The 26,444-nt window shown below is 44.7% G+C and overlaps 2 protein-coding genes and 1 long non-coding RNA gene across 7 annotated transcripts in view; all 3 read left to right on the forward strand.

Moving 5' to 3' along the window:
• Positions 1–6,731: 6,731 nt before the first annotated feature.
• On the forward strand, positions 6,732–8,336 carry LOC120653995. Its single transcript, XR_005666927.1, has 3 exons — positions 6,732–7,511; positions 7,576–7,721; positions 7,796–8,336. It is a non-coding gene; the product is annotated as an uncharacterized LOC120653995 (long non-coding RNA).
• A 6,421-nt stretch (positions 8,337–14,757) lies between these two features.
• LOC120655413 lies at positions 14,758–19,585 on the forward strand. 5 transcript variants are annotated; one of them, XM_039933209.1, is made up of 14 exons: positions 14,759–15,376; positions 16,529–16,605; positions 16,691–16,810; positions 16,911–17,035; positions 17,129–17,204; positions 17,310–17,401; positions 17,552–17,688; positions 18,201–18,331; positions 18,420–18,440; positions 18,773–18,862; positions 18,979–19,017; positions 19,092–19,157; positions 19,255–19,375; positions 19,469–19,585. In XM_039933209.1, the coding sequence occupies exons 2-14, from the start codon at positions 16,539–16,541 to the stop codon at positions 19,476–19,478; spliced, it is 1,095 nt and encodes a 364-aa protein (XP_039789143.1). In that variant the 5' UTR covers positions 14,759–15,376; positions 16,529–16,538; the 3' UTR covers positions 19,479–19,585. The 5 variants fall into 5 exon arrangements, with proteins under 5 accessions (XP_039789140.1, XP_039789142.1, XP_039789143.1 ...); XM_039933206.1 differs by having other exon boundaries at positions 14,758–15,376; positions 16,914–17,035; positions 17,129–17,401; XM_039933205.1 differs by having other exon boundaries at positions 17,129–17,401.
• The window catches only part of LOC120655414, a 37,385-nt gene continuing 30,414 nt past the window's right edge, over positions 19,474–26,444 (forward strand). Inside the window, exons 1-2 of the mRNA XM_039933210.1 lie at positions 19,474–19,593; positions 19,676–19,846. The gene's annotated coding sequence lies outside the window, so the exon portion shown is untranslated. The remainder of the gene's footprint in view (positions 19,594–19,675; positions 19,847–26,444) is intronic.

Consider the following 26,444-nt stretch of genomic DNA (forward strand, 5'->3'; position numbering starts at 1 on the left):
ACGAATTCTATCTTGAAGTTCTTGTCCCATTTCTCATCACTAACCTAACGGCTGGGCCTCCCTCTCCAACCCCTCCTATGTCCCTCCTCTAAGCTATTCAACCTCGTCTACCCCGACACCTGCCTACGCTCCTGGCACCACCACCAGAACAGCCCAATAGCCATCCTCCACCACCCACCTAGTGCCATCGCCGCCGGCCTCCCCGACCTTCCCTTTATAGCCAGCAATCATTAATTCCCTCCCCAACCAGGAACCCTAACCCAAACCCAAAACCTTAACCCGAACAGGGCTCACCGGAGTTGGGTTCGTCGCGGGTGAAGAAAAGGTTGCCGGAGTTGCATGAGTAATGCATGGTCAGAGCCTTTATTCTCTCCTTTTGTTACTTTCTTCTCTTTGTGAAGTTACTTCCCCATTGATTTGTGAAGTAACTTCCCCGTTGATTCACAAAAGTAATATAGAAGACTCTCGATTTATACTAAACCGAGAGTATATATGTTACATGTTTAGATGCGAATGTGTATTAACGTGATTGACCATGCACCCAATAATTACCTCCGGGGCATTTATATCCTAAAATTATCGCCTGATTCCTTTCTTCATTTTTTAGTTCTTAGCTGCGCTAGACATGCTCCATTGTGTTGCAGCTTCTCTGGTGTATCCTTTCTCTTTCTTCCAAGCATATATAAAATAATTAGACATCTCTCTTTAAATGTACGCTACTACATTTTCAAATTTTACATTGTAATGGTTGTATGCATCATTCACTAATTATAAATAGAGAAATTTTACAATGATTGAAAAAATAGGAGTTATACAGAATTTATTAATAAATTACGGTATCAATTGCAGTTAAATGTGTCTAGTTTTATCAACATCAAGTCATAATGTAGAATGTCTAATAATCCTAATGCGAAACAAGGATTTTAAATTGTAATGGCAGGATTTCTTATAAATACTATTTTCTTCTTAGCTCTACATGCTCCAGTGTATTTTGCCTTCTCCATTGTTTGGTTTCATGCACCAACCAGATGAATCCAAAAGCTTAAGCTCTTGGGAAGAGATGGGCAATCCACTAATACTTCACAACACTCCCACTCACATGCAGCCGGAACAAGGAGCAATTGTGGAAATAAAGAAGGAAGCGGAGGACTTAAAAGATGCCTCTACCAAGACTCAAACTCGAGACCTCTGGCTATGATACCATGTTAGGTTTCATGCACCAACCAGATAATAAAGAAGGGAGCGGAGGACTTAAAAATGCCTCTACCAAGACTCAAACTCGAGACCTCTGGCTATGATACCATGTTAGGTTTCATGCACCAACCAGATGAACCCAAAGGCTTAAACTCTTGGGAAGAGGTGGGCAATCCACTAATACTTCACAACACTCCTACTCACATGCAGCCGGAACAAGGAGCAATTGTGGAAATAAAGAAGGGAGCGGAGGGCTTAAAAGATGCCTCTACCAAGACTCGAACTCGAGACCTCTGGCTCTGATACTATGTTAGGTTTCATGCATCAACCAAGCACCCCAAGAGCTTAAGCTGTTGGGTTCATCTGGTTGGTGCATGAAACCTAACACTTCACAACATCCATATCCCATTCTCTTTCTTCTCTATAAATTGCAAAAAATATTAGTGGTGGTACCACTTAGCAATCTGTAGAAATTTCTAAAGGCCATAAAGTGATGTATTGCATATAGATATCCATTAGACATTGAACCTGAAAACAGAAATATGTGGCACCTTTCTTTAAAAGGTAATAGATTAATATATAATATGGGGACTTCCTATGATTTTCAAAAATATGTATTGCATATGCCCAATTTTTCTCTCCCAAATGGATGATGGATTACACATATATATGCAACTAAACTTCAAGTTTGCTACACTTCTATGAAACAATGTACAATTTAGTTGCTGCAATACCTGGCTTATTGTATTTATACCTTTACCATTATCTGTAATACAAGATATACTCTAATTCTCAATGTTTCCCATTATATGTCCACAGGATGAAGCTAATTCTTCAGAATTCAATGAACATCATCCCAAAAACTATAGGAGTGATTAGTGGAATCAATGAATGTGTTAATTTGTTCCAATGGGTTAGATCTGCTGTCTCGTCGGTCCGTTCACAATGGGGTGCTATAAATACGCAAAATCATCAAGAAGATGTTGAACTGCACTTACATACTGACTTACAGGAACGGGCACTTCAAGAAGATGAAGTGTTGCAGTTGCAGAGCGATCTCAAAGGCCTTATGGAAACTCTACCAGTAGTGTACAACCTCATCAGTCGAGCAGAGTGGAAAAGCCATGAAAAGTGTGTGGCAGAGCTCCTTCCAATGCTCAAGGATGCAGTTTGTGAGGCGGAGGACCTCATTGATGAGTTTACATGGCATGAGTTGAAGGTGTCAGCAGAGGGCAATGCTACATCAGTGCAGCCTTACATTGACTTCTTTCGCAGTGTCACTCAAGGTAGCTTCAATAAGGTGACTGATATCCAGAAAAGGCTCAATACTCTTTCTAGCCAGCTCAAGGACATGGGCATACATCAAGTGACTCCACGGTTTGACAAAGTGGTCAGACCAGAAACCAGTTCTTTCCCCACTGAGGCAAAGATGTTTGGACGTGAGGAGGAAGTGAAACAGCTTATTAAATTTCTTGGTGTACCTGCAAAACGTGACAGGGCCAATTCTAAACGCAAGAGGACAAGAAGTGCTATTACTGGGTCAGCAAGCAACCAGGTTAATGCCCGTCATGGCAAAAATGAAACAGTAATACCAAAATTTTCTGTTTTGCCAATAGTTGGACATGGGGGCGTTGGAAAAACAACGCTCGCCCAAAATATTTGCAGTCATCCACAAGTGAAATCTCATTTTGACATGGTCATATGGATATGTGTCTCCGATGACTTTGATGTGAAGAGATTAACTAAAGAGGCCGTACAATCATATTCTAAAAGAGATGTAGTGAAGGACAATTTAAATTTAAATTCTCTTCAGGATTCTCTAGCTATTAAACTGAAAGCAAAAAGATTGTTACTTGTCCTTGACGACATGTGGGATGATGCATTGAGGGAAAATGGACAGTGTTGGAATAGGTTTTGTGCACCTCTTAAAGATGTACTACATGGAAGTATGATATTGGTTACCACTAGGTCTCAAAACGTCGCTGATCAAGTGCATACAATGGATCCCATTAAATTGGATGGTTTAAAGGATACTGTCTTTTGGGATTTCTTCAAACATTCTGTGTTTGGGTTAAATAGCTCTCACATTGAACCCGAGTTGGAGCTTATTGGTAGAGACATACTACCTAAACTAATGGGTTCGCCTTTGGCTGCTAAAACTGTTGGACGACTATTGCAAACGAGCCTTGATGCTACACACTGGGAAAATATACTTAATAGTGAATTGTGGGATCTACCACAAGAGGAGACCGATATTTTGCCAGCTCTTCGATTGAGCTACATATACTTACCACCCCATTTGAAGAGATGTTTCTCATTTTGTGCAGTCTACCCCAAAGACCACAAATTTCAAAAGCAAAGTTTAGCTGAAATTTGGATAGCAGAAGGCTTTGTGGAACCTCGAGTTGACATTCCAATTGAAAATATTGGCCTTCAGTACTTTGATGACCTTGTAAATCGGTCCTTCTTTGAGAAACATCGTGGTGCATATGTGATCCATGACCTTATCCATGATATGGCCCAACTAGTCTCAAAGGATGATTGCTTCACCATAAAAGTTGAGAGTGATTTTAAGAAAATCCCCATAAGCATTCGTCACCTATCAATACTCTCTTGCGTAAAGATTGATAAGGACAGCTTGCTGAGTCTATGCAAGTACAAAAATCTTCGCACCCTACTTTGCAATAAGTCTATAAGGAGTATGGTTTTAGCATCTGTGATGGATCGCTGGTGTACTGAACTTCTGCGCATACGTGTGTTTCTTTGTACATCTGTGAGAGAATTTCCAGAGAGTATTAACAACTTGAAGCATCTACGGTACCTTGAAGTTTCATGGAGTTGCACTTTCAAGAGCTTTCCTTCAGGATTCTGCAACCTCTACAACTTGCAGGGCTTATATGCTTCGAATTGCACGCTTGAATGCTTGCCCAATGACTTGAGTAAGATGATCAAATTAAGACGGTTCAAATCACGGACACTTAAATATCACCGGGGACTTGAGACATCTCTGAGCCTACTGTCTTATAGTGGTAAGTTCCATCATTGCTGGTTTGAACCGCGAAACTTGCCAAGCTTTTTAAGTTCAGATGAGATACCTTCCTCTAGGAGGTCAGTGCACATGACACCTGAGGTGCTAACTGGTGACAATAAGAAAAAAATTGGCAGCAATTTCTCATCCCTTACAGAGCTAACCATCAAGCACTGCAATACTTTGTCAAGCCTTGAACAATTTGTGCAACCAGATTATGTGCCAGGCATCAGGAAAATAAATATCGTATATTGCGAAAGGTTAGTGTCGCTATCAAGTTTTAAAGATTTGCGCTGCCTTGAAGTACTGAAGGTGCGCCAATGTCCAAACGTCAATTCGACACAGTTGTTGGCCCCATCCCTCACGAAGCTCGAGCTAGAAGGTAACTGTGGGAATCTGGCAGACAATATGGACTGCTCCGCCCTAACCGACTTGCGTATATCGAATTCCCATTTGACGTCCATTAACCTACAAATGTGGAATCTTCCAGCTCTAAAAAGATTATACATATATGTTTGTCGTTCCCTTGCATTTATTGGAAAATCTGAACCAGGCTTCAGTAACCATTCTCATCAAGGTGACAGCAGCAGCGCTGGAACATTCCCATCTCTTACTGACCTAACCATCTCCAACTGCTCCAAATTGCAAATCGTTGATGACCTTCCTGGGAGTTTTCCTTCGTTAAAAAATTTAAAAATTTTCGATTCTCAACTTCCTAATGGGCAAATGGGAATGAAGTTACCCTCATCTCTCGAAAAGCTCGAGTTACACGGTTGTGAGGATTTGTCTGCCTGGTTTCCGAGGTGCCTGGAGAACCTCGGCTCCCTCTGGTTAATGGAGGTGACCTATTGTAAGGGAGAACTGTCTATTCCAGGCCACATGTGGAGCAGTAATCTCGCATCACTCCGTCTATTGAATATTGAAGGTTGTCCAGACCTTGTCTCAGTAGGTGGATCAGAAGCAATTGCAGGCATAGCGAGCGTGATCATTGACAGATGCCCAAAGTTCGAGGAATTAGAGCAGCCTGTGTTGAAAAGACAATTCCATGAGATTAACGTCGTCCAGCCTGATGGTATGTGGGTTGACACTTGTTCGATTTCAGTGTTCCTTAGTACTGCTTGCATACAAAATGTAGATTAAGAGAACTTTTACAGTACCCCCACATCAATATGGACCAACCAACCCCTTCTACACAATGTTCAGATTAATAACATGATACCGTTCTCCAACTACTATCATGAGTATTATTTGAACCCATAATCCATAAGGCAGTACGTATTGGAAAAAAAATCATGGAAAACTAGCAGAGATTTGCTCCACTCAATATATCAATATATATATAGGTCACAGTATAGCTGCTAAGATGACACAAAGTTACAGATGACGTTGGCGGACTACAGTTTGGGAATCTGAGTGCGTTTGGTCCTCATCCTCGTCGCCCGCGGACGCGGAGACCCAGGTCCCTGCGTATTGAGGCGGGGGCGCCATCGGGGGTTTGATGTGCGGCGCCGATCAGAGGTGGCGATGACGCCATTGCAGGGAACGTTTACTCTGCCAAGATCATTATACTATCCGAGCACCGCAGGGGCGGCAATACGACGGGTTGTAGGGGGAGGCGTCGGGGATCAGCGTGGCGATGTGTTCCCGGGCAGGTAGCAGGCGGGTGGCAACGGCAGCTCACTCATATAGATCCCGCGTGGAGAGGAGAGAATGTGGACAAGCAACGCGCTAGCAAGTCAAGAATCGTCTAGCTCGCATGCTCCCCAACGAACCCTCAGTCGCTGACGAGCTGCTCCCATGCTCTTTCGCGATGTGCAGATTAAAGTACCCTTCTTCATTTCCCTTTTGTATCTTACCTTCATATCGGCTGGAGATTTATCCACGTCCTTGGAGATGCCCTAACAAAGTTACTTTTTCAAACATTAATGGACTATAATGTCACTTTTATTCAACTTTCACAGAGTACTCCCTCTGTCCTGAAATATAAGACACTTCAACATTTTTAGAGAGTCAAAGTTTTTTAAGTTTGACAAAATTTTTAGAGAGGATCATAAAAATTTATGGTACCAAACATATAAATTATAAAGAATATTAAATAAAGAATCTAATAGTACATATTTGATATCATAAATATTATTACTTTATTGTATATATTTGGTCAAATTTGAAAAAATTTGACTCTCCAAAAATGTTGAAATGCCTTATATTTTAGAACGGAGGGAGTGCAGATTAATTTTTTTTCTAACACTAATGCACTACAAACTTACTTTACTTTTTGTAGTCCACATACGGAGCCAGCAGGCCTTGTCAGGGAACCATAGATAACACTAAATATTTATAACTACAATGTTAAATAGATAAGTGAGAGCAAAGCTAATAATTTAGCCAGTTGTGGTCTATATGTTGCTATCATATTATCTTAAGTCAATCTAATAGCCAGCTCATATAATAGTAAGATATGCTCGGGTTGTTTACAAGGAAGAAGGTCAGTTAAGATCCATAGATATTCGGGTGTCTAGCTGGAGCCTTCATCCTGATCCGTAGAAGATTCTTCCTTTACGCAGTCGAGTCCCTGCATGCCGGGTAGTTGTAGCCGAGTCACCGAGCAGGGTAGTCATCCGGGTACGGGGACCCTACTCGGCAGGGAGGTACATAGATCTACCTCTGTCACCAAGTCCTTTCGTTTGTTGCTGCAAGAAGGCGTCGCTCAGCGGCACCAAGAGGAAGGTGGAGGAGCCGGCCGTGAAGGTCAGCTCGGCCCGAGTTGTTGAAGGTCACCTCCCGGACGGACAGCCCAGCCAGGTCTCGTGCCCGCTTGGACAAGGAGGCGGATGAGGCCGGCGAGGAAGTCCTCGCACCAGAGACGGATGCCGAGGGACCGGGCTCGGTCCCGGGCGCAGGGCGGGTGGAGGAGGAGGCTGCCTCTGTGAGGCAGCTTCCTATCATCGAGCCGGGGGAGACGCAGGCAGAGTCATCGGTGCAGGCCGGGGCTCAGCATGTGGTGGAGACAGCACAAGGCCAGGTCACCAGGGATCGCCTACTGGCTACCGCCCAGTTGGCCCACGACTCGGTCGAGGTGAGTGCTTCGTCGCTTTTGGTGATCCGACTTGTTTTCTTCCTTGCTTTGAGTGATCTTGTTTTGTAAGCGGCCGAGAGGGTGGCCTGCGGGAATGACTCGGCCGCCCGGGTGCTAGAGCTGGAAGCTCGCGCGGTGGAGCTGGAGAAGCAGGGCCGTGAGCTCGAGACCCGGCACACAGAGGCCGAGCGAGCATTCACCTGGGAGAAGCAGGTAAGTCTCGCACTTGGCTCTGTATTCGATTTCTTGGAGTGGGATTGACGTCTTGCGTTTGCAGAGCTGCAAAAGGCGAAGGTACACAACGTGCGTGACCTGGAGGCCTGCTCCAAGGCAATGAGGAGCTGCACAAGCTTTGTGACGCTGCGGGGAGCCGGGAGGCGAACACGAAAAACAAGTTCCACCTGGAGCGGCAGAACCGCCAAGGTATGGTTCAGAAACCGTTCCTTTGTTGTTGTTGGATTGGGACGCCTAGCTAATGTTGCCGAGTCCTTTCACAGAGGTCGAGGCCCAGCTGATCGAGGAGAGGGCGAAGCTTGATTGCCTCACTGACCAGCTGGATGCCTTGCTGGCGGCAATCGAGCTGGAGGGCGTGGCCCTGGCGGAGATGTTGGTGCGGATGGTGGCGTCGCAGGGCCGACTGGAGGGCTTCGTGCAAAAGGTCGCCGGTGATGCCATCCAATACACCATGGGACTTGTGAAGTCCCACTTCCCGAAGGCCGACCTGGTGTCTGTTTGCGATAGCATCCCGCTCGATTGCTCTGACGAAGACTGGGAGGCCAACCCGGCTGTCTTCGTGTGAGTTGTTGCTTGTTCGATCCCGGTAACCCCGTTAGAGTGGCTTTAATCGAGACTTTACTCGAGGAACTGTAGTGGTTTGTGTGAGTTGGATCAGAGTTGCTTTGCAACGATGGTTGGCGCACTCGAGTCAGTTTATTTCGGGTGGTTCCACCACGATAATTAGCTATGATACTTGTTTACATTCTTCCACATGAACAATTGCAAGACTCATCAATCAAAAGGATCCTGTACAACCTTATATCGAATGTTACGAAAACCATAACAATATCTATAGTGAACTACAATTTGGCATTGCATTTAAAACCGTTGTATTTCATTGTTTCCTTCCAAGATGGAAGGAAAGCACTCTATAGACAAACCACAGAAAGGTGTTCAAAATTAAAGTAATTTGGCATAGAAAGTGCTCAGCAAATGCATTGGTTCAGTAAGAAAGTCTTTCGCAAAAACACCAGTGTGATAGTCAATTTTCAGAGGATGAATAAAACCATTGTAAATTAAAGTAATTTGACATAGAAAGCGCTCAGCAAATGCATTGGTTCATTAAGTTAAGCAAGTCTTTTGCAAAAACACCAGTGTGATAGTCAATTTTCTGAGGATTAATAAAAGTTGTCTGGGCTATTTTTGCAATTCTTCATGATCAAATCTCAGAATAAGCAGGTCAAGAGCTACAACAAAAATGACCTGCCAAATAATCAGTAGAGTTTACACAGCTCTCCTTCCAAGCTACAGATACCCTCAACAATGACAATGGTATTCTTGCAGGGTCTGTGTCAGCGGATGACCACCATCAATCTGCTCTTTTTAGGGGCTTTTTCAAATGAGCAGGGGCTGCAAGAGTACATTTGGAACTACAAGCCATTATAACGCAGAGAGATCAAATACTCCTCCACAGTCTTACATTAGAGAACATAAGAGAAAAACTCAGTTCTTTCACAGCAGAAAGGTTGATTTAGCTAAAGAGTAGCACCCTTGTTGATTGTTATCAACAGTCAGTCAGTCACCACCTGGAAGCTGCTGAGCATTGCAGTATCTCAAAAACACAGGCATGCAGACCAACATAACACGGATCTGCTTGTTGGTGCAACAGGAGCATGCAAATGAAGAGCACAAGTTACTCTGCCAGTCTAAAACAATTTGTTTGAGCTAATAACCAAAACTACTAATAGCACGATCTATCAACTATTTCTTTCTCATTGAACAAATAATTTTCTGTTGTTAATGATCTACAAATACACATGCATGAAGGCCAAAACATAATTTAATTAGCCAGGTCTAAATGTACCAATCTAAGCAAACTCATATAATTTTGACTATAACAATGGCACCAACACTTTGCTCATGGTTTTTCTGAATTTTGTCTGTACCAATTGCATGTTACATGATCATATTATCAGAGTTCCATGGGGCTCTGAATGATTCATTCAGGTCTTACTTTCGAACCTTTTTATTGTTTGTAATAAACCTAATGCATCTATTTGAAAAATCTATTGTTTGCTATATTGTTCCATGTCTAGTCATTGAATCAAGCGAGCACAATTGAGCCAATAGCAAAAATCTACGCCACCTATCAAATGGCTATCTCATAATTGAAGCAGATGAAACAACAACGACTTTCTATAAGTTGGCCATGATCATGGAGCCATTATGGTAGTTGCAAGGTACTATTTCACACACTCTTAACTGAATGTTGACAGTGTAGTACTGACGTAGCTGTTTGTGGGTAAATTAATAAGTTGTCACCTTTTACATTCTACCAAAAAATTAATGACTATCCCGTGCTTGGTTGGCAGCTCAATCTGATGGAGTAGTGGAACTCTCCATTTGATGATAAAAGGACTGCTCCAAGAGCAGTACTGGAACACTCAGAATTCAATAACACAAATCTCCACTTTCAGGTAAAAGTAATTCAACTACTTACAATTACAAGTGATGGCATTCCTGCTTCTACTTCAACAATAACACTTATCAAAAAATATCCAACTGTCATTGGCTGGAATTCCACTCTCAGGCCCTTGTGATAGAATACTGGAACAATGCATGTAACAAACATTATTAGATACGATCCCGTTTTTATTTCACATAATATCATTTTTTTCAAACATTCACATAATATGTCTTACCTTTGGGTCTTTTGCCTTGATCTTACTCTCAACTTCTTCCATCCAACAACAAGGTTCTAAATAGCCAGCTATAGCCACTGCTATAGCCTTTGAGAGAGGAGAAAACTAGGATATCTATTTCTTAGCTCTAAATGGTTAAATCCGCTAATAGCCGGCTTTAACCGCTAAATTATGGATTATTTAGCCAGCTAAATCATATAATTAGTCTTTATTTGTTATTAGTTTAGTAATGAACTTTATCATTTACAAAACTTAGTATTTCATCAACGATGTAACGAGGGAAATGAAGCCCAAGACGTACATCAGTCAATGAATTTTTTTGATTTTATATTTATATGCAAAATTACTCATAGATTTATGCATGGTATTGAAATAGAAATGCATAATTGTGAGAAGTTTCTAGAAGATTAGAGAGCATGCATGAACCATGATTACCATGTTTCATGGTGAAATATGGAATACTCTAGAAATTAGATATTTGTATGACTAGATAAGCATGGAGAAAATTCTAAAGTTAGATATTTTGTAAAGCATTATGTAGAAGATGAAAACATGGCAAAACTATATGAGCCATAGAGTTCTATAAATAGGGGTGCTCCCCTCCCCCTCTTGTCATACCATGGCATAACATGTCTCAAGAAGAAGATGGTAAGGTTGTCATATAGTGTAGTTGTGTCATGGTAGGGTAGCGATATAAATAGTGCAAGAGTATTGTGTTGTACTAAGTTATGGTGAATAAAGAGTTGATTTCTCGTATAGAGTTGGTCTCTCGTATTAGTGCCTGTGTGAAGGTGGTAGCGGCGCCGATTTCTCAACACATGATATTTACAGAACCGTTAAATGAGTTAGCTAGGCTATAGCCCGCTATAGTCTTTCTTAGCATCTACAAACACCAACTGCTAAAAGTCTTAGCCCACTATTTTAAACACTGTCTAACAAGAAGCATGCAAAGCGAACTTTAAGTCATATGATTCTTCATCAAGTGACTCTATTGATCCAATCACTTGGGCTTCCCCATTGAAAATAGCTGCACCAAGTATCTGCCTTTGGCGGGCATGCCATTTCTTGATCTCCCTTCCCACGGCTAGACAACTGAAGGAAAAAGAGCTCACGAGTACCCAAATCAATAGGATTCCCATCTTGTCTGACGGGTCGACAGGCTGGGTTTCTGTTCATGACAATAAAAAACACATTATTGATCTGAGATAATAGTTCTTGCACAGTGTGATAATTAGTAAAAAAATACATTATGGAACTACTCATGAAGTTGAATCTTCTAAATGTCTCCACCTCGGTCATTAGAAAATGTTGTTTCTTCCGATCTCATTGCTACCATCTTTGAATGTAACTGGACTACGAACTTCGCGATCCTCAATATCATCCTCATCAACAACAAGCACCACATGTCCAGTGGATATGTCACTCATTAGAACCTTACTCTTCTTTATAGACCCATCATTAAATTGAACATACATTTTTCCTTTATTGTTTAGCACTACATTGTTCACACAAATCAAGGTTTGATTCTTGTCACTGTAGATAATGAACCCATTACTAAATATCAGTAAACCCTGTCGTATGTACTCACTGTCACCACCGATGGGCCCACACGCCCTCGAAGAAGGTTCAACTCCTCGCGAGTACGATTAACCTGAAATTAGAAAGAGATTCCAAACCATTAAGACTATATATTTCCTTGCAAAGTAAAACAAAAACATATATATTAATGCTAATATTTTATAAGAGTAAATTGCACTCACCATTAATTGCACTCACCATACAACAACTTGTATTTTTTATAAGAGTAAATTACAGTCACCATACAAAAACATCTGAATTTCTACCCGCATATAAAAATTCATAGTATAATGTTTTAGTATAAAACATCATGTTTTGTATATCTTCATGAAGCGGCCCCAGTGCGGGCTTGCCTGCCATCGTCACCGCGCTCAGTCGCCATGTGCGGCCTAACTGTGCCCCTTGCGGCCATGCCATCACACCCATGGGCCACCCCTCCCCCTCCTGCGGCGGAGAAGAAGGCAATTTTTTTCAAAAATGTCGACCTCAATTTTTTCTAAAAAATGTTGCAATTTTTTTCAAAAAATGTTGGACATCATTTTTTTCAAAAAAAGTGTTGGTTCAATTTTATCAAAAAAATGTTGGTTCATCCTTTTCTAAAAAATTGTTGGTTCAACTTTTTTTATATATGTTGAATTCAATTTTTTGAAGAAAAAAAGTGTTGGGTCAACTTTTTTCTAAAAATGTTGGTCAAAACTTTTTCAGTAAAATATTGAGTGGGCGATCATTTGCGGGGTTTTATTGGGCTTTATAGATGGAGCCATTGGGATTTTTTCCCAGTTCTCTTCTATAGTAAGCATTGTATGTGGATGTGCCTCAATGGTCCGGGGCATGTCTATTGTTGGTATTTCTTAACTCTTACATAATAATCCAACTGGCCCAGCCATGCTAGTCAATTGACTTAGCTTGAAGTATAGACGAACTGGTCAATGCAGAGAAGGGACAACGTTGTGCAGTCCCTCAAATGACCTTCTGGACATAACAGGAAGAAGGCGTTCGTCGACGAGGAAGTAATCGTTCGGCCACTGGTAGAGGAGAACATGGGGCAATCACGTATTCATACGCTCCCCAAAAACCACTCGCGGCAAAGGTGTTGTTGGTTCTTCGAGCGCTAATGTGGTGCAAAAGAACAACACCAATAATCAGACAACCAGTATTAGTAAGAAGAATGGGAAGGAAGGATGCTATATTTGTGGTGATCTGAGGCACTATGCTACAGAGTGCAAGAACCATAAGTGGAATCCTCCAAAGTCTACAAATATGGTTGTTAGCGAGACTAGAGAAACGTCGGGGTATGTAATTATTTACCTCCAGTTCTTTCAGTATGTCATTCACCGGATTGGTTGGTTGACACGGAGCTAATATTCATGTGTGTGTGCTGACATTTTCTTGTTTTCTTGTCTGGTCGGAGGAATGGATCACATGTGCATGTTCTTGGTGCTAGCACGGTTGATCTGAAGCTTACTTCGGAAAACACCATACAATTGAAGAACGCGTAGCATGTCCCCACCATCAAGAAGAACCCCATCAATGTCTCTCTACTATATAGAGATGGTTTAAATTAGTCTTTAAGTGTAGATTTTCTAAGTATGGGATATTTGTTGGTAAAGGTTATGACAACGGAGGCTTGTTCCACTTATCTTTGTATGATGGTTATAATAACGCTGTGAACAATGTCATTGATGTCGATGAATCTAATGTTTGGCATTCGAGGCTTTTTCATATTAATTTTGGTAGTATGATGTGGCTTGCTGGTTTGAGTTTATTTTTGAAATTTTCTTCAGTCAAAGGTTTTAAGTGCCATGTTTGTGTTGAATAAAAATAACCTGCCAACCCTCACAAGGTTGCAGAGGCAATAAACTTTGCACTATTAGAACAAATTCATTCCGCACGGGATAGCGGGGCAATCTAGTTTTTGGGAGCATCTTCACGCGACTTGTCGCCCAGAACCGTGACGTCTTCACCCCGCCTCCTGCGCTAGTACACAGCCGTTGACCACTGCACCCGTACATCGACGTCCTCTACTTCCTGGTGGTTTCATCTATATCGCCGGTCTTTCCCTGTGATCGGTTCGTGGGACTTCACTGCGAACCTCTTCTTGTATCGACTAGTACGACTACATCAAGCAAGGCCAGTCGAGCATGTCTCCTCCAGCTGGTAATGGTGCAATCTGTGCCTCTAGGATCGGCTCCACCTCGGTGTATAGACCGATACCACCCCTCTCTTTTATATTGTTCATATTTAAATTCTTGTTAATTCTGAACACATGCCCATATTATGTTTCAGTTATCATTGTCATGAAACTGTTGATTAAATTCATGTTTAATTTTGGAATTAAAATGTGCCCAAAACTTCCTAATTATCTATAAAACTCTACAAGAAATTCACAAATGTAGACGGCATAAGAATTAAATTTTAAACAAAACAAGTTATCAGGTCATCAGTAAACTTAAATCAAAGAGCAACATAAAGTATGTGGGTCTAGATTTAGTTATTTAACCTCCATAAATATAAGAGCAGCGCAACGTCCCCTGCTTAAGCACTGTGCTTAGCATGGAAGAAGAAAAATAAGCATTTTGATGGAAGAAGAAAAATGAGCATTTTGTGGGCGACCGTGCTTAGCATGGAAGAAGAAAAATAGGCAGTGGCCCATCTCAGCCCACGAAGAAAAGCACCAGCTTCTCCTCGCCACAGCCGTCTTCGGAAGTTCTACTCGAGGGCGGAGGGCCACATCCTCTGCCGCGCCGTCGCCATCCTAGCCGAGAGCCATGTCGTCGCCGTCCTCGTCATCCCATCGCCAAGAGCCGCGCCGCGCCGTCCTTGTCGTCCCGTCGGCATCCTCGCCGAGAGCAGCGACGCGCCGTCCTCGCCGAGCACCTCTTTGTCCTCGCCGAGCGGCCGTCGTCACCAAGTGGCCGGCGTCACCAAGAGGCCGAGCGCCTCTCCATCCTGGCCGCGTCGGGGCCATCCCTCTCCGAGCGTTGTGCCATCACCATCCTGGAAGCTGCCAGCCTCTAAGCTTCGAGCTCGGCCTCAGCAAGCTTCCTGGAACCAGAGAGTGGAATAAATGCATGGGCACGTGAATCGCTGAGCTCTGCTGCTGTATGGGCACATGCCAAGACGATCGCCGCCGCCCTCGGCTTGTCTTCGCGCCAAAACGCGCACGGTGCCGCGAAAGCAGGCAGCTTTCGCGGTAAAAAGGAGTCCACGAGGAGACGCTGGTGCTCGTGGGCTGATATGGGCCGCTTGCGCGGACTGCCAAATCCATTTGCTGAGGGGCACGGTTGGATCGGCAGCGCACGACTACCGAGTGCAGCCGTAACGAGCGAGGTCAGACGATCCCCTCGGCAGCGCTGCTTCCCTCCCCGACGTGCGACGACGCGACGGTCGCCAGGCGCCACCGCGCCAGTGCCTCGCGCCCTCGCCGCGGTGCCGCCTCCTCCTCCCCTTCCCAGCGCAGGGCGCCGGCTCTGAGGCCCAGGGGCTAGGGCAAGGACGCCGAGTGTCCGCCACGCAGGAGCACAGCGCCTACCGCCGACGAGGGCTACTCCGACCTTGCCAGCGCGCCTTCTTCCAACGCCGGTACTCCACCACTCCCCTTCGATTCCTACCTTTCGTGAATGCTTGATTCCTTTCTAGTTCCTGGTATTAAATCTTCTGTCCATGCATTATAATCATCTTGATGAGTCCGGCCCAGGTAGGATTGGTTGAAAAGCCCGACACACCGATCCGGATTCCCCGAATCCCGCAATCTTAGCACCGGCAGCCGAAAATACGACGCACCGATCCGGCCTACAACGCCACTAGGGCCTCTTGTTGTGCCTCGGCAATCTTAGCACCGGCCTCTGGCGCACCCACTTAGGAAAATGCCCAATCACCCCAAAAGACTAGTCCGATAGGGGAAGGGTGGCTCTCCCTTTTAAAGTGGCTTCATCCTCCCAAGCTAAGCAAAGTGGGATTATTTAGAGGCTTACACGGTCGCCGCGCGACTACAACTGGGCCACTTTTGGCCCATTTTTGTTGCGTCTTTGCCAGCGGGTAATAGTGAAGGATGTCCTCATCATTCCCACCCCCTTAATAAGGGCCCAGCTCTGATACCAAATGATGAGTCCGGCCCAGGTAGGATTGGATGAAAAGCCCGACACACCGATCCGGATTCCCCGAATCCCGCAATCTTAGCACCGGCAGCCGAAAATACGACGCACCGATCCGGCCTACAACGCCACTAGGGCCTCTTGTTGTGCCTCGGCAATCTTAGCACCGGCCTCTGGCGCACCCACTTAGGAAAAGGCCCAATCACCCCAAAAGACTAGTCCGATAGGGGAAGGGTGGCTCTCCCTTTTAAAGTGGCTTCCTCCTCCCAAGCTAAGCAAGGTGGGATTATTTAGAGGCTCACACGGTCGCCGCGCGACTACAACTGGGCCACTTTTGGCCCATTTTTGTTGCGTCTTTGCCAGCGGGTAATAGTGGAGGATGTCCTCATCACATCTGTATCTAATGATTAGTGTTGAATCGTTTGCTACTGATGTTTAAATATTTGTTTGCAACTATATTAAGATGAATTATTTTCTGTTATATTATCTGTTTTGTTGGAACATTTTTTTATCTGAAGCTAGAATAATTTCCTCCTTAACTTATAATATTTTTGTTATTTCATAAAAGTTTCGTTCTAAGTGAAAAAGGTGGAATTGATACTGGTGGCTTAGTATTTGGATTTTGTTCCTTTTGCTTCAGTGTTGAAAATATGTCAAAGCGAAGAGGTGATTACTCATCTAGCTCAAATGAGAAGCAGAAAGCTAACAAAAATCATGGTATGATAAGTGTGTTGTTGTTTCACCCTTTTATTTCATATATTTACACAACTATGTTATATAACAACGGCCTCTACTTTACTAGGAAATTGTGATCTGGATGATTCATCTCACAAGGAATTTGACAGCCTCGATGCCGAGGTAGAACTGCATACAGAAGTTGTGCAAAAATTATCTGAAAGTGTTGTCTCACTGTCATTCATTGGTAATAATACAAATTGGCTTCCTATATTTGCATTTGATCATCAGTTTTAGCTTTCTATAATAATGATCATTTCCAAAACTGAAATTAAAATCTTGTGCAGGAGATCATGAACAATATCAATACACAGGCCTTGTTATCCAAATTAATAATGGTAGTCGTTTTGTGACTTCAGCAACTGCGATTAGATCTAAGGAAGGTGGCAGAAAGATTAATAGAGATATGTCGGTTGGTGCTCCCAATTTTTCGGTATTGCATTGGTAGCCTGTTTAAGATATTGGTGATAATTCTGTAACCTGTTGTCTTGGTTTATGATTGCAGATTCGTGTGAGCCTTCCAAATGGGCAAATGATACGTGGGTCCTTGCTATCAGTTGATTTTGACTACAATATTGTTGGTATCGGCTTGGGCCCTTTCCATGTTTTTAAAGAAGCAAGTCTGGATCAGCTTGGGGAAGTTGGTTATAATAACACTGTAACAGCTATATGTTGCAACGGTACAGGAAAAATAATGTCCTCTACTGGGGTAGTGACTAACAAATCAAGTGAACTTTATGGTCAAAAGCTTATTATGTCCACGTGTATTATTCCTGAGGTGCACTGCTGATTTCTCTCCTTATTCGCTTGAAATTGTGGAAACAAATAATTATGTTGTGATATGATTGGCTATGAAAAATTCATTTTCTTGTGGGCTTTATTTTGTGCTATAGGTTTAGCATCACCCTTTGTTTTTCCTTTTTGACAGTTTGGTATTGGAGGGCCCCTTGTCGACTTTGAGGGAAACTTTGTTGGCATGAACATGTCTCTTGTGAATAATGAAGGGACTCAATTCCTACCAAGGGAAACAATTCTTGATTCGGTTGTACCATTTTGGTTACCTTGGTATGTTTGCTATAACTTCATTCTTACTTGTTCAAACAGAGGTGGGACCAGGATTTAGGCCGGGCACAGAAACGCTAAGTTCGAAGCCCAACCAGTAACTAATAGTCTCAGATCTACTCTGAAACGCATAACTCAAGAGTCAAGACGGATGCTGTTGCCCTGTCTATGAGTATTCTTGCAAGCTGGGCTGTTTGAGCCTTTGAGGGACTGAGCATGGTTCTAGCACCTGTTTTCTCCCCTTAGTAATTCTACTTACATGCAGTATTTGGAGCATTGTTTTTGCTGAAACCTGTTGGGTGGTGAGTCGGCCCATAATCACCTAAACAATTTAGCACTCAAGTTTGATTAGACTGTCGTGTTGGATTCTAGTGAAAATGGTAACAGTGTTTACTAGCTTTATCGGTAATCTCATAAGAAAGAAAATATGTAGAACTGTATCTTTTTTTTAATTAGTACTGTATCGTTTTGCCTAGCTTAGATATGTTCCATGGTGTATTTTCCTTTGGAAACAGTACATCTGTGGTGGGGCAAGCAATCTGCTTAAGGGCTACTATGAAGATCAAGCAAGGACATGATAATCAAATTGAAAGTAGCACAAGTGAGATATGTAAATCTTCGACTCCTATTGTTCTTAATTCAGAAGGTGAGAATAGTAGTTACTTGTGAAGACTGCTAATGTGTATTGTTGTGAAACTCACCTTCATTAAGTTTAATTTAATGAACGTTTGTAGGTTCTTCACCAGTGGCGCAAGGTGCATTTCATGGTGCCCTCTGTCCATAAACTTATTCTGTATTTTAACTTATGCATAAACCAAGAAGACATTCAAATGATTAAACCACCCTCAGTTATTATCTCTTTATGCAATATGTATACATGTGAACAGAAGTAAAAAGGTGGATAAGTATTAGTGACTAAGAGTTTAAGAAATAATGTTTTGCAGTATGGAATACCAAAACTATTAAAAAAATACCAGTACTTATATTACTATAGTAACAAATATCGTATGTGCCAACTGCCCGCTATGCTGACATGCTGTACGAGAATGTACTAATTAAGCTTATGTCTCCCCTCACCATCAAAAAGGAGAAGGTATAGGAAGTGACAAGAGCCCAGAAACGAATCAGAAATCTTCTGTATCCTCTACAAGTGATTCAGAAAGCGAATCATCACAAGGTGAATCAAAGCTGGGTCACTTCTGATGCTGTTAGATTATCATTGCTGATATTTTGTTATACTGTTATTGAGTATTACTAATACATGGTCATTACCGATTCACCTTGTTGCACCAGACACCAGTGAATTATCGGGTTCACCATTGCCGGATAATGGTGAGTAATTTGCCTTCAGTTTTGCAAGCCATTAGTTAACCATAGTCATTAATCACTTCAACTTGTTGCACCAGAATTCATGAAGGCTTTTACTAACGATCTACTATCCCGTGGTTATCCCCTGCCAAAAATGCTTGATGGTGAGTTATTGCGTTTGCTTCTGCTGACCGTTCTTCTGTTGCACATGTTTAGTCTTTTCTAGCACACTCAATTGTTGTTCTATGATTCTTCAACCAGGAGACATGGAGTTGCGTAGAAATTTTGAGGAGGAATTCGCGGGAAATGTGTGGAACAGCAGGCTCCCAAAAAAAGTTGCTTTAGACACATCTTTAAGTGTTCTCACTTGCTTCATTCCGTGGTGATTTTGCTGTTATAAGATCATGTTACTTTTCCATGTTTACTTCTTTTTATTTTAATTTCAATACCATGATTGCAACAATGATCTTTGTAGGAGAAACTAGGTTTTTTGCTTGCACTGGTGTACTTATAGGCCGCCGCAAATCCATCACTAGAATCCTGACATCAGCGAGTTTGGTTAGATTTGCTAATAAAAACGAGATTGATCGCAGCTTGAAGGTTTGTACTGCAAATCATTCTATACCCCTGCTTGTTTATTTCATATTTTATACTTTAATTATCATTTTGTCATTCATTGCAGATTCGTGTGTTACTTCCAAATAAGAAACATGCCACAGGTCAACTGCAACATCATAATTTACATTATAATATTGCTGTTGTCAGCATCAGGAAATTCCACTGCTGTCGAATAGCAAAACTCCACTTTGAGAAGGCAGTTTATCCTCCCAATGAGGTATTAGCTATAGGGCGTACCTTTTGTCACAGCCCAAGAAAAAAAAGAGAGATAAATTTTTCCTCGCCGGGCCCACCCGTCAGCCTCTTCTTCTCCTCCTCTCTGTTCTGCTTGGCGCGCTGCACGCGTTGCCGCCGCCGGCCATCCTCGCGCCACGCGCCAGCGATCCTCGCTCCGCGTGCGTCCTTATCCGCGGCCTCGCCCTCGGCCTTATCCCCTCCGCCGCGTTCCCCTCCTCTTCTTCCTCCCGTGCAAGAGCTCGAGCCGAGCAGAGCCGTGCCGCCACCGCCCTGTCCGTCCCTGGCCGTGCCTCTCTCCGATTCCTCGCGCCCAAGCATTCCTTTCCTCTTCCTCCACCCTTGCCGCACCTCCTCAAGCCCGGCCGAGCCCTACCCCGGCCGGAATCCATCTCGCAGCGGCCGGCCGCCATTGACGCCGCCACGAGGAGCTTCGTCGGCCGCCATCGATTCGCCCGTTGCGGTGAGCTTCTCGTCGATTCCTCGCATGGGGAGCACCCCCTCGTCGTCCTCGACCTATTCCCCTCCTCACCCGGTTCCCTCCCCTTCCGCAGGGCCTCCCCGGCGAGCGCCGTCGCCCGCCGCCGCCTTCCTCCACCGGGATGCCGCCTCGTCGCCGTTCTCTGCCCGTGCTGCCACCGGTGAGCTTCGCTATCACCTAGGGCACGCCATGCGCCCTCGCCCCAAGCCCCTCCAGCCTCGCCCCGCCGCGACGCCGTCCGCCGGCGCCGCGCGTGCGCGCCACGCACGTGGGTGCGCCCGGGCTCTGGGTCAATGCAGGCCTTGGCCTTGACCCGGCCTGGTAGTGTCGCCCGGCCACCTAGGCCCACCTGTCGGTGGCCGGGGTGGCTGCCCTCGGGTGCACCTAGCATTTTTGCTAGGGTTTTGTGATGCTTTATTTGTCTGCAAACTTGAAAAATGCGCAGAAAATCGTACCGATCTCGGAAAAATGCGAAACTTGTTTTGTTGGATTTGTATCGCTGTGATCTACTTAGAAAAAATGTTTTTTTGATTGTTTCACTACTGTTTGTTAGGATTTTAGTGTGTTTCTGTTTAATCGATCTGAAAATGGTTTAGGGTAGAACTTCTTGCTAGAAAGTGATAAAATGGCAAAACTAGTTTTGTTAGCCTTGAGTTCATGCCTATTATCTATGATAATTTTCTTAGTCTTGTTTAGTTAAGTTTGCAAGCCTTTTCCGAATTTACTTGCTTAGAGTGGCTGAAAATTGATCTATTTATGATTAATTATAGGAAAATCATTTTACTGCAAATTCAATTTTCTTGAGTTCCTTGTAATGTTCTCTGCATGGTCATTTTTAAATGGTGATTTATGCTTGCTGTATAAGTTCATTTCTTAATTCTTGCATCGCATTCATGCATTATAGTGACCGAGCCATCGGAGGTCGAATCCGTGGAGCCCACCGAGTCCATTGAGCCTGAACCCGGAGTCCCGTTCGTAGTCGAACCCGAAGTTAAACAAGGCAAGCAGCTAAGCATAATTCCTTGCACCTATCTAATTTGACTAGCTTAGTTATCTCACTGGGGTAATGTTGGGTTATATATATTATGTATGCATTGCATTCTTGTACCTACTTTGATGCACTATCCTTCCTTGAATTGTTCAACCATGTCCTTGTCACATTTTAGTCAGATACTCACTTAACTTGACTAGATGCTGAGCTATGCTTAGAATAATCTTTTCGCTTACTAAAAAGGATAGTATGGAGTATGACACTTACCGGTTACCCTTGATCGCACGGGTTCGGTTTAGTGGTAAGGGTTTGGTAGTATCAAGATTCGAGCGGAATGGTAGGGCCTAGAGAATGAAGTCACATGGGCATAGTATTATCGCCATAAATTAACAGGGTTAATTTATGGGCCGAAAGCAAGATGGGCTTAAAGCAGAAAGTGAGGAAGGCTTGTAAATCGGCTCCTGCGTGAGCATATGGGCCACATTGGCCATGTATCCTTAGATTTAGTTCAAGATTAGAGATAGAGTCCAATCGGGACAAGATTAGTTTAGATTGTTTCCCAAGTCTCCGGACTATAAATATGTACCCTTTGTTATTCGTAAAGGGAGAGCGTCATCACGTCTCGCAAACAACAACTCTCGGCGCATCGCCACCCCTAATCCTAGGGTTTCATCCAAGTAAGCGCCATACTGCCCTGATCGCTTCTTGCGATCAGGGCAGTGTAGTTCTTGCTTTTACCTTGGTATTACTCGTACTGAAGCATTTTTGATGGCGAGTAATGTTAGTTATCCTGATGTTCGTAGCATGGCTTTTAGTAGATCTGTTATGCTTTGCTTATCATCTACGAACATCATGTTGTCTCTGTGCTACCACGTTTCAATCTCATGCTAGTTCTTGTCGCATAGAATTAGTCGCACAGAGGCAACACCCTGCTTCTTTTATGTCCAGTAGATCTAATCTGTTATGGTTTGCTCTTATTTTAGGAGTTGGCGTAATATCTGCTAGGTTAGGCCTTGCAAACGGATTGGATGATCCGGTGGCATAGTAGATGCTTTATCTTGGCCTTGATAGGGATTGTTCCGGGAATCGGCTTTTGCTAGTTCTTAGGCCTCTGTTTTGGGTTCTGGTTTAGCCATCTATTACGTTCATTAGGCCTAGTCACGTGTAGGATGTTCCGATCTAGCAGTGAAGCTTTTACCATCGTGGATTAGATTAGTTAGATTTAATTGAAGTAGCTTTACAGTTATTTGCTTTATTCATCGACATCTGGATAGTTGCAGATCCAATCTGACACCGGGACTCGATCGGCTCTTTAAAGCCGATGCAGGAGTCGTCCCGGGGAGCCGACCACGGCTCGGACTTACGTTTACACGTGTCTTTGTATGCAGGGAACTGTTCAGAGCACGTCTGCACCCTCCTGATCGGGTATAGGTCAGGTGGCACGCCCGGTTTTCCACAAAACCTCCGGGCGCGTGACGGAATTGCGGGCCGTCGACGAGGGAGCAGTGCCTGCCTGTGCCCCAGCAACCTCCCGGCTCTTCGTGTTGCCTGTCGCTACTCGCCGGTGGGTTTCGACCGACAACACATTCTGGCACGCCCAGTGGGACCTTTCTCGGCAACAATGTCTGGAGCTCAAGATCAAGAACCCGCTCCCAAGCCCGTCACGTATGAAGAGCTCTCTCCTGAACACAAGAAGAAGTATGATGAGATCAAAGCTCTGCTGGAAGCCGATCTCATCGGCTCTTTTGAGAGGACCCGCAATCATGGCATCAGATGGAAGGGGTTCTCGCCAGAAGGCGCCCTCGATAACGTGGATCTGTCTGTTCCATCAGAGGAGCGCACCAGGGCACTGCGTCAGGAGATGAACTACATGGTGGCCCATTCGCTTCATCGGCATTCTCAGAGCCTGATGAACGAGCTCAAGCGCATGGCGCACCGCGTTATCCAGGAGATAATCAAGAACCAGTATTCTCCATCGGGACCAACCTTGGGGAGTCACACAGAAGAAGCCGCACTTAACGCAGCTTGGGATGATCTCAGTGTCGGATCCTCTGAGGGTCCGGTTCTTCGGCCAGTCCCTTACAGGCCCAGCGTTCGGATGGTACGCGTCATTGGCGCCGGATTCGATTCGAACTTGGAGGCAGCTGGAAGATCAATTCCATACCCAGTACCACTCAGAGGCTGCTAAAGGTGGAATTGCCGACCTCGCCCAAGTCAGGCAAAAGCGAGGAGAGACCGTGTTGGAGTATATACAACGCTTCAGGGAGGTCAAGAACCGATGCTACTCATCGCGCATCACAGAAAAGGAGGCAGTCGATTTGGCTGTTCTGGGACTCGCTAAGCCGATCAAGGATCTGGCTTTTCAGTTGGAGTTCACGTCTCTGGTGCACCTGGTGCAGAAGATTACCGCGTATGAGCATTATCATCTCGAGCTGTACCAAGACAAGTTCAAGCGCCATGTAAACGTGGCCCAGGCGGATGAGTCTGACGACTCTGGCGAGGAGCAGGAAGTGGCCGTAGCAGAGTGGACTCGGGGGGCAAACCCTATCCCGTGCAAGTGGATCAAACAGCAGGGGCTTGTGAAGGGCTTCGACTTCGACGTGACGAAAGCAGAGCAGATATTTGATCTGCTCGTCAAGGAAAAACAGCTGAAGCTCCTAGAGACGTGCTGAGGAAGGTGCGTCCAGATCTCGCTGAGCAAGTCAGGCGACCGCGAAGGGAGGAGAGGCGCCCTCCAAGGAAGGAGTGCCGCCCCAAGCAGACAAAAGCCGACGAGAGGCCATCGGCTAACGTGAACATGGTGTTCGTGCTCCCATCGGAGTTTCGGCCACCCCAACTGGAAGAATTGGCTATCGCGCAGCTGGATCTCGGCCCGCGGCCAATAATCTTCGAGAAGCCCACGGAGAAAAGCTACAAGCACCTGAAGGGATTATATCTCAAGGGCTTCATCAACGGCAAGCCTGTAAACAGGATGTTGGTCGACACTGGCGCCGCAGTCAACCTGATGCCGTACTCTGTGCTGCGCCGATTGGGTCGTTCTTCTGCTGATCTGATCAAGACCAACGTGATGCTTAATGACTTCAACGGACAACCATCAGAAGCAATGGGGGTTCTTAACGTGGAGCTGACAGTTGGCCGCAAGACGATCCCGACTTCGTTCTTCATCGTCAACTGCAAAAGTACATATACGGTATTGCTTGGGAGAGATTGGATCCACGCCAACTGTTGTATCCCTTCCACAATGCATCAGTATCTCGTTCAATGGGATGGCGATGAAATGGAGGTAGTCCGTGCAGATGATTCCAGCGAGGTTTCCCTCGCAGACATGAACGCGTGGGAAGCGGATGGGCAAGAGCCGATCTCAGGGATCGCCCTGGAAGATTGTGATCGGATCGAAGTGACAAAAAATGGACTGAGGCTAGTCTTATCCACTGGCCTCACAGAGTAGATGCATCCAGCCATGCTGATAGTGAGGCCGGTCCCAGCGACCGGCCCCAAAAAATAGAAAAATCCCGTTTGTGTTCGGAATTCTTACATCATGTACATACGATGGCCTGCTCTGGCAGTTGGCCACTTATCGACTATTTGGTTCCGAATGCTAATGGAAGAACAGAAGCGGCCAGCCCGTGCGGTTGGCCAAGTAATTTTTCTTGTCATCTCCCTGTGTTTGCCGCTGATCTTGTAGACAACGAAGATTCGCCTGCGTTCGCAGCCGGTTTTTCAGACGACGGTAAACTAGGATACGGGTTCACGTCAGCTGACGATTTGGAAGAGGTTGACATCGGTCCTGGGGATAAGCCACGGCCGACATTTATCAGCAAGAAGCTGGATCCGGTCTTGCGTGAGGAGATGATTGCTTACTGAAAGAGTACCAGGACTGTTTTGCATGGGACTACACTGAGATGCCCGGTCTGGATAGAAACATCGTCGAGCATCGGCTCCCGCTCAAGAAGGGGTTTCGGCCGTTTCAGCAACCAGCACGTCAGATGAAGGCCGAAGTCCTAGAGGAAGTCAAGAAAGAAGTAGAGAAGATGTTGGATGCTGGGTTCATCAGGCCGTGCCGGTATGCAGAATGGATCTCCAGTGTGGTGCCGGTGCAAAAGAAGGATGGCCGATGGCGTGTCTGCGTCGATTTTAGAGATCTCAACAGAGCAACGCCGAAGGACGAATACCCGATGCCTGTCGCAGAGACATTGATCAACGCCGCTGCTGGCCACAAAATGATGAGTTTCATGGACGGTAATGCCGGTTACAACTAGATCTTCATGGCCCCGGAAGACGTGAGCAAGACCGCGTTTAGAGTGCCAGGCGCAGTTGGCTTGTTCGAGTACTTGGTTATGACCTTTGGACTGAAGAATGCCGGTGCAACGTACCAACGTGCCATGAATTACATTTTCCATGATCTCATCGGCAAATTGGTAGAAATCTACATTGATGATGTTGTGGTCAAGTCCAAATCGGCTGAGGGGCATCTAGAAGATCTGCGCCAAGTTTTAGAATGGACTCGAAGGTTTGGGCTCAAAATGAACCCAAAGAAGTGTGCCTTTGGCGTATCGGGAGGTCAATTTCTGGGATTCGTGGTGCATGAACGGGGAATCGAGATCGGCCTAAAGAGTCAAGAAGCTGTGAAGACGATGAAACCACCTACTACGAAGAAAGAATTGCAGAAGCTCATCGGTAAAATCAACTTCGTCAGACGGTTTATCTCCAATCTATCTGGGCGCATTGAGCCGTTCATGGGTTTGGTGAAGATCAAGTCCGATGATGAGTTTCGCTGGAGGGCAGAACAGCAGCGAGCTTTCGATGAAATCAAAGAGTATTTGTCAAAGCCTCCAGTGTTAGTTCCTCCTCAGCATGATAGGCCGTTTTATGTGTACCTATCCATGGGTGACACTTCTATTGCTTCAGTATTGGTTCGGAAGCATGACGGCCAGGAGAGGGTGGTTTTGTACCTCAGCAGACGCATGTTAGACGCCGAGACCAGGTACCCTGAAATCGAGAAGCTTTGCCTTTGCTTATACTTTACATGTACGAAGCTTCGTCATATTTTGCTCTCGGCGGAAACAATTGTCATATGCAAGTCGGATGTCATAAAACATATGCTGTCGGCTCCCGTCCTGAAAGGCC

This window comes from Panicum virgatum, chromosome 1N (genome assembly GCF_016808335.1).
Source record: "Panicum virgatum strain AP13 chromosome 1N, P.virgatum_v5, whole genome shotgun sequence".
In the NCBI taxonomy this organism is placed as follows: Eukaryota; Viridiplantae; Streptophyta; class Magnoliopsida; order Poales; family Poaceae; genus Panicum; species Panicum virgatum.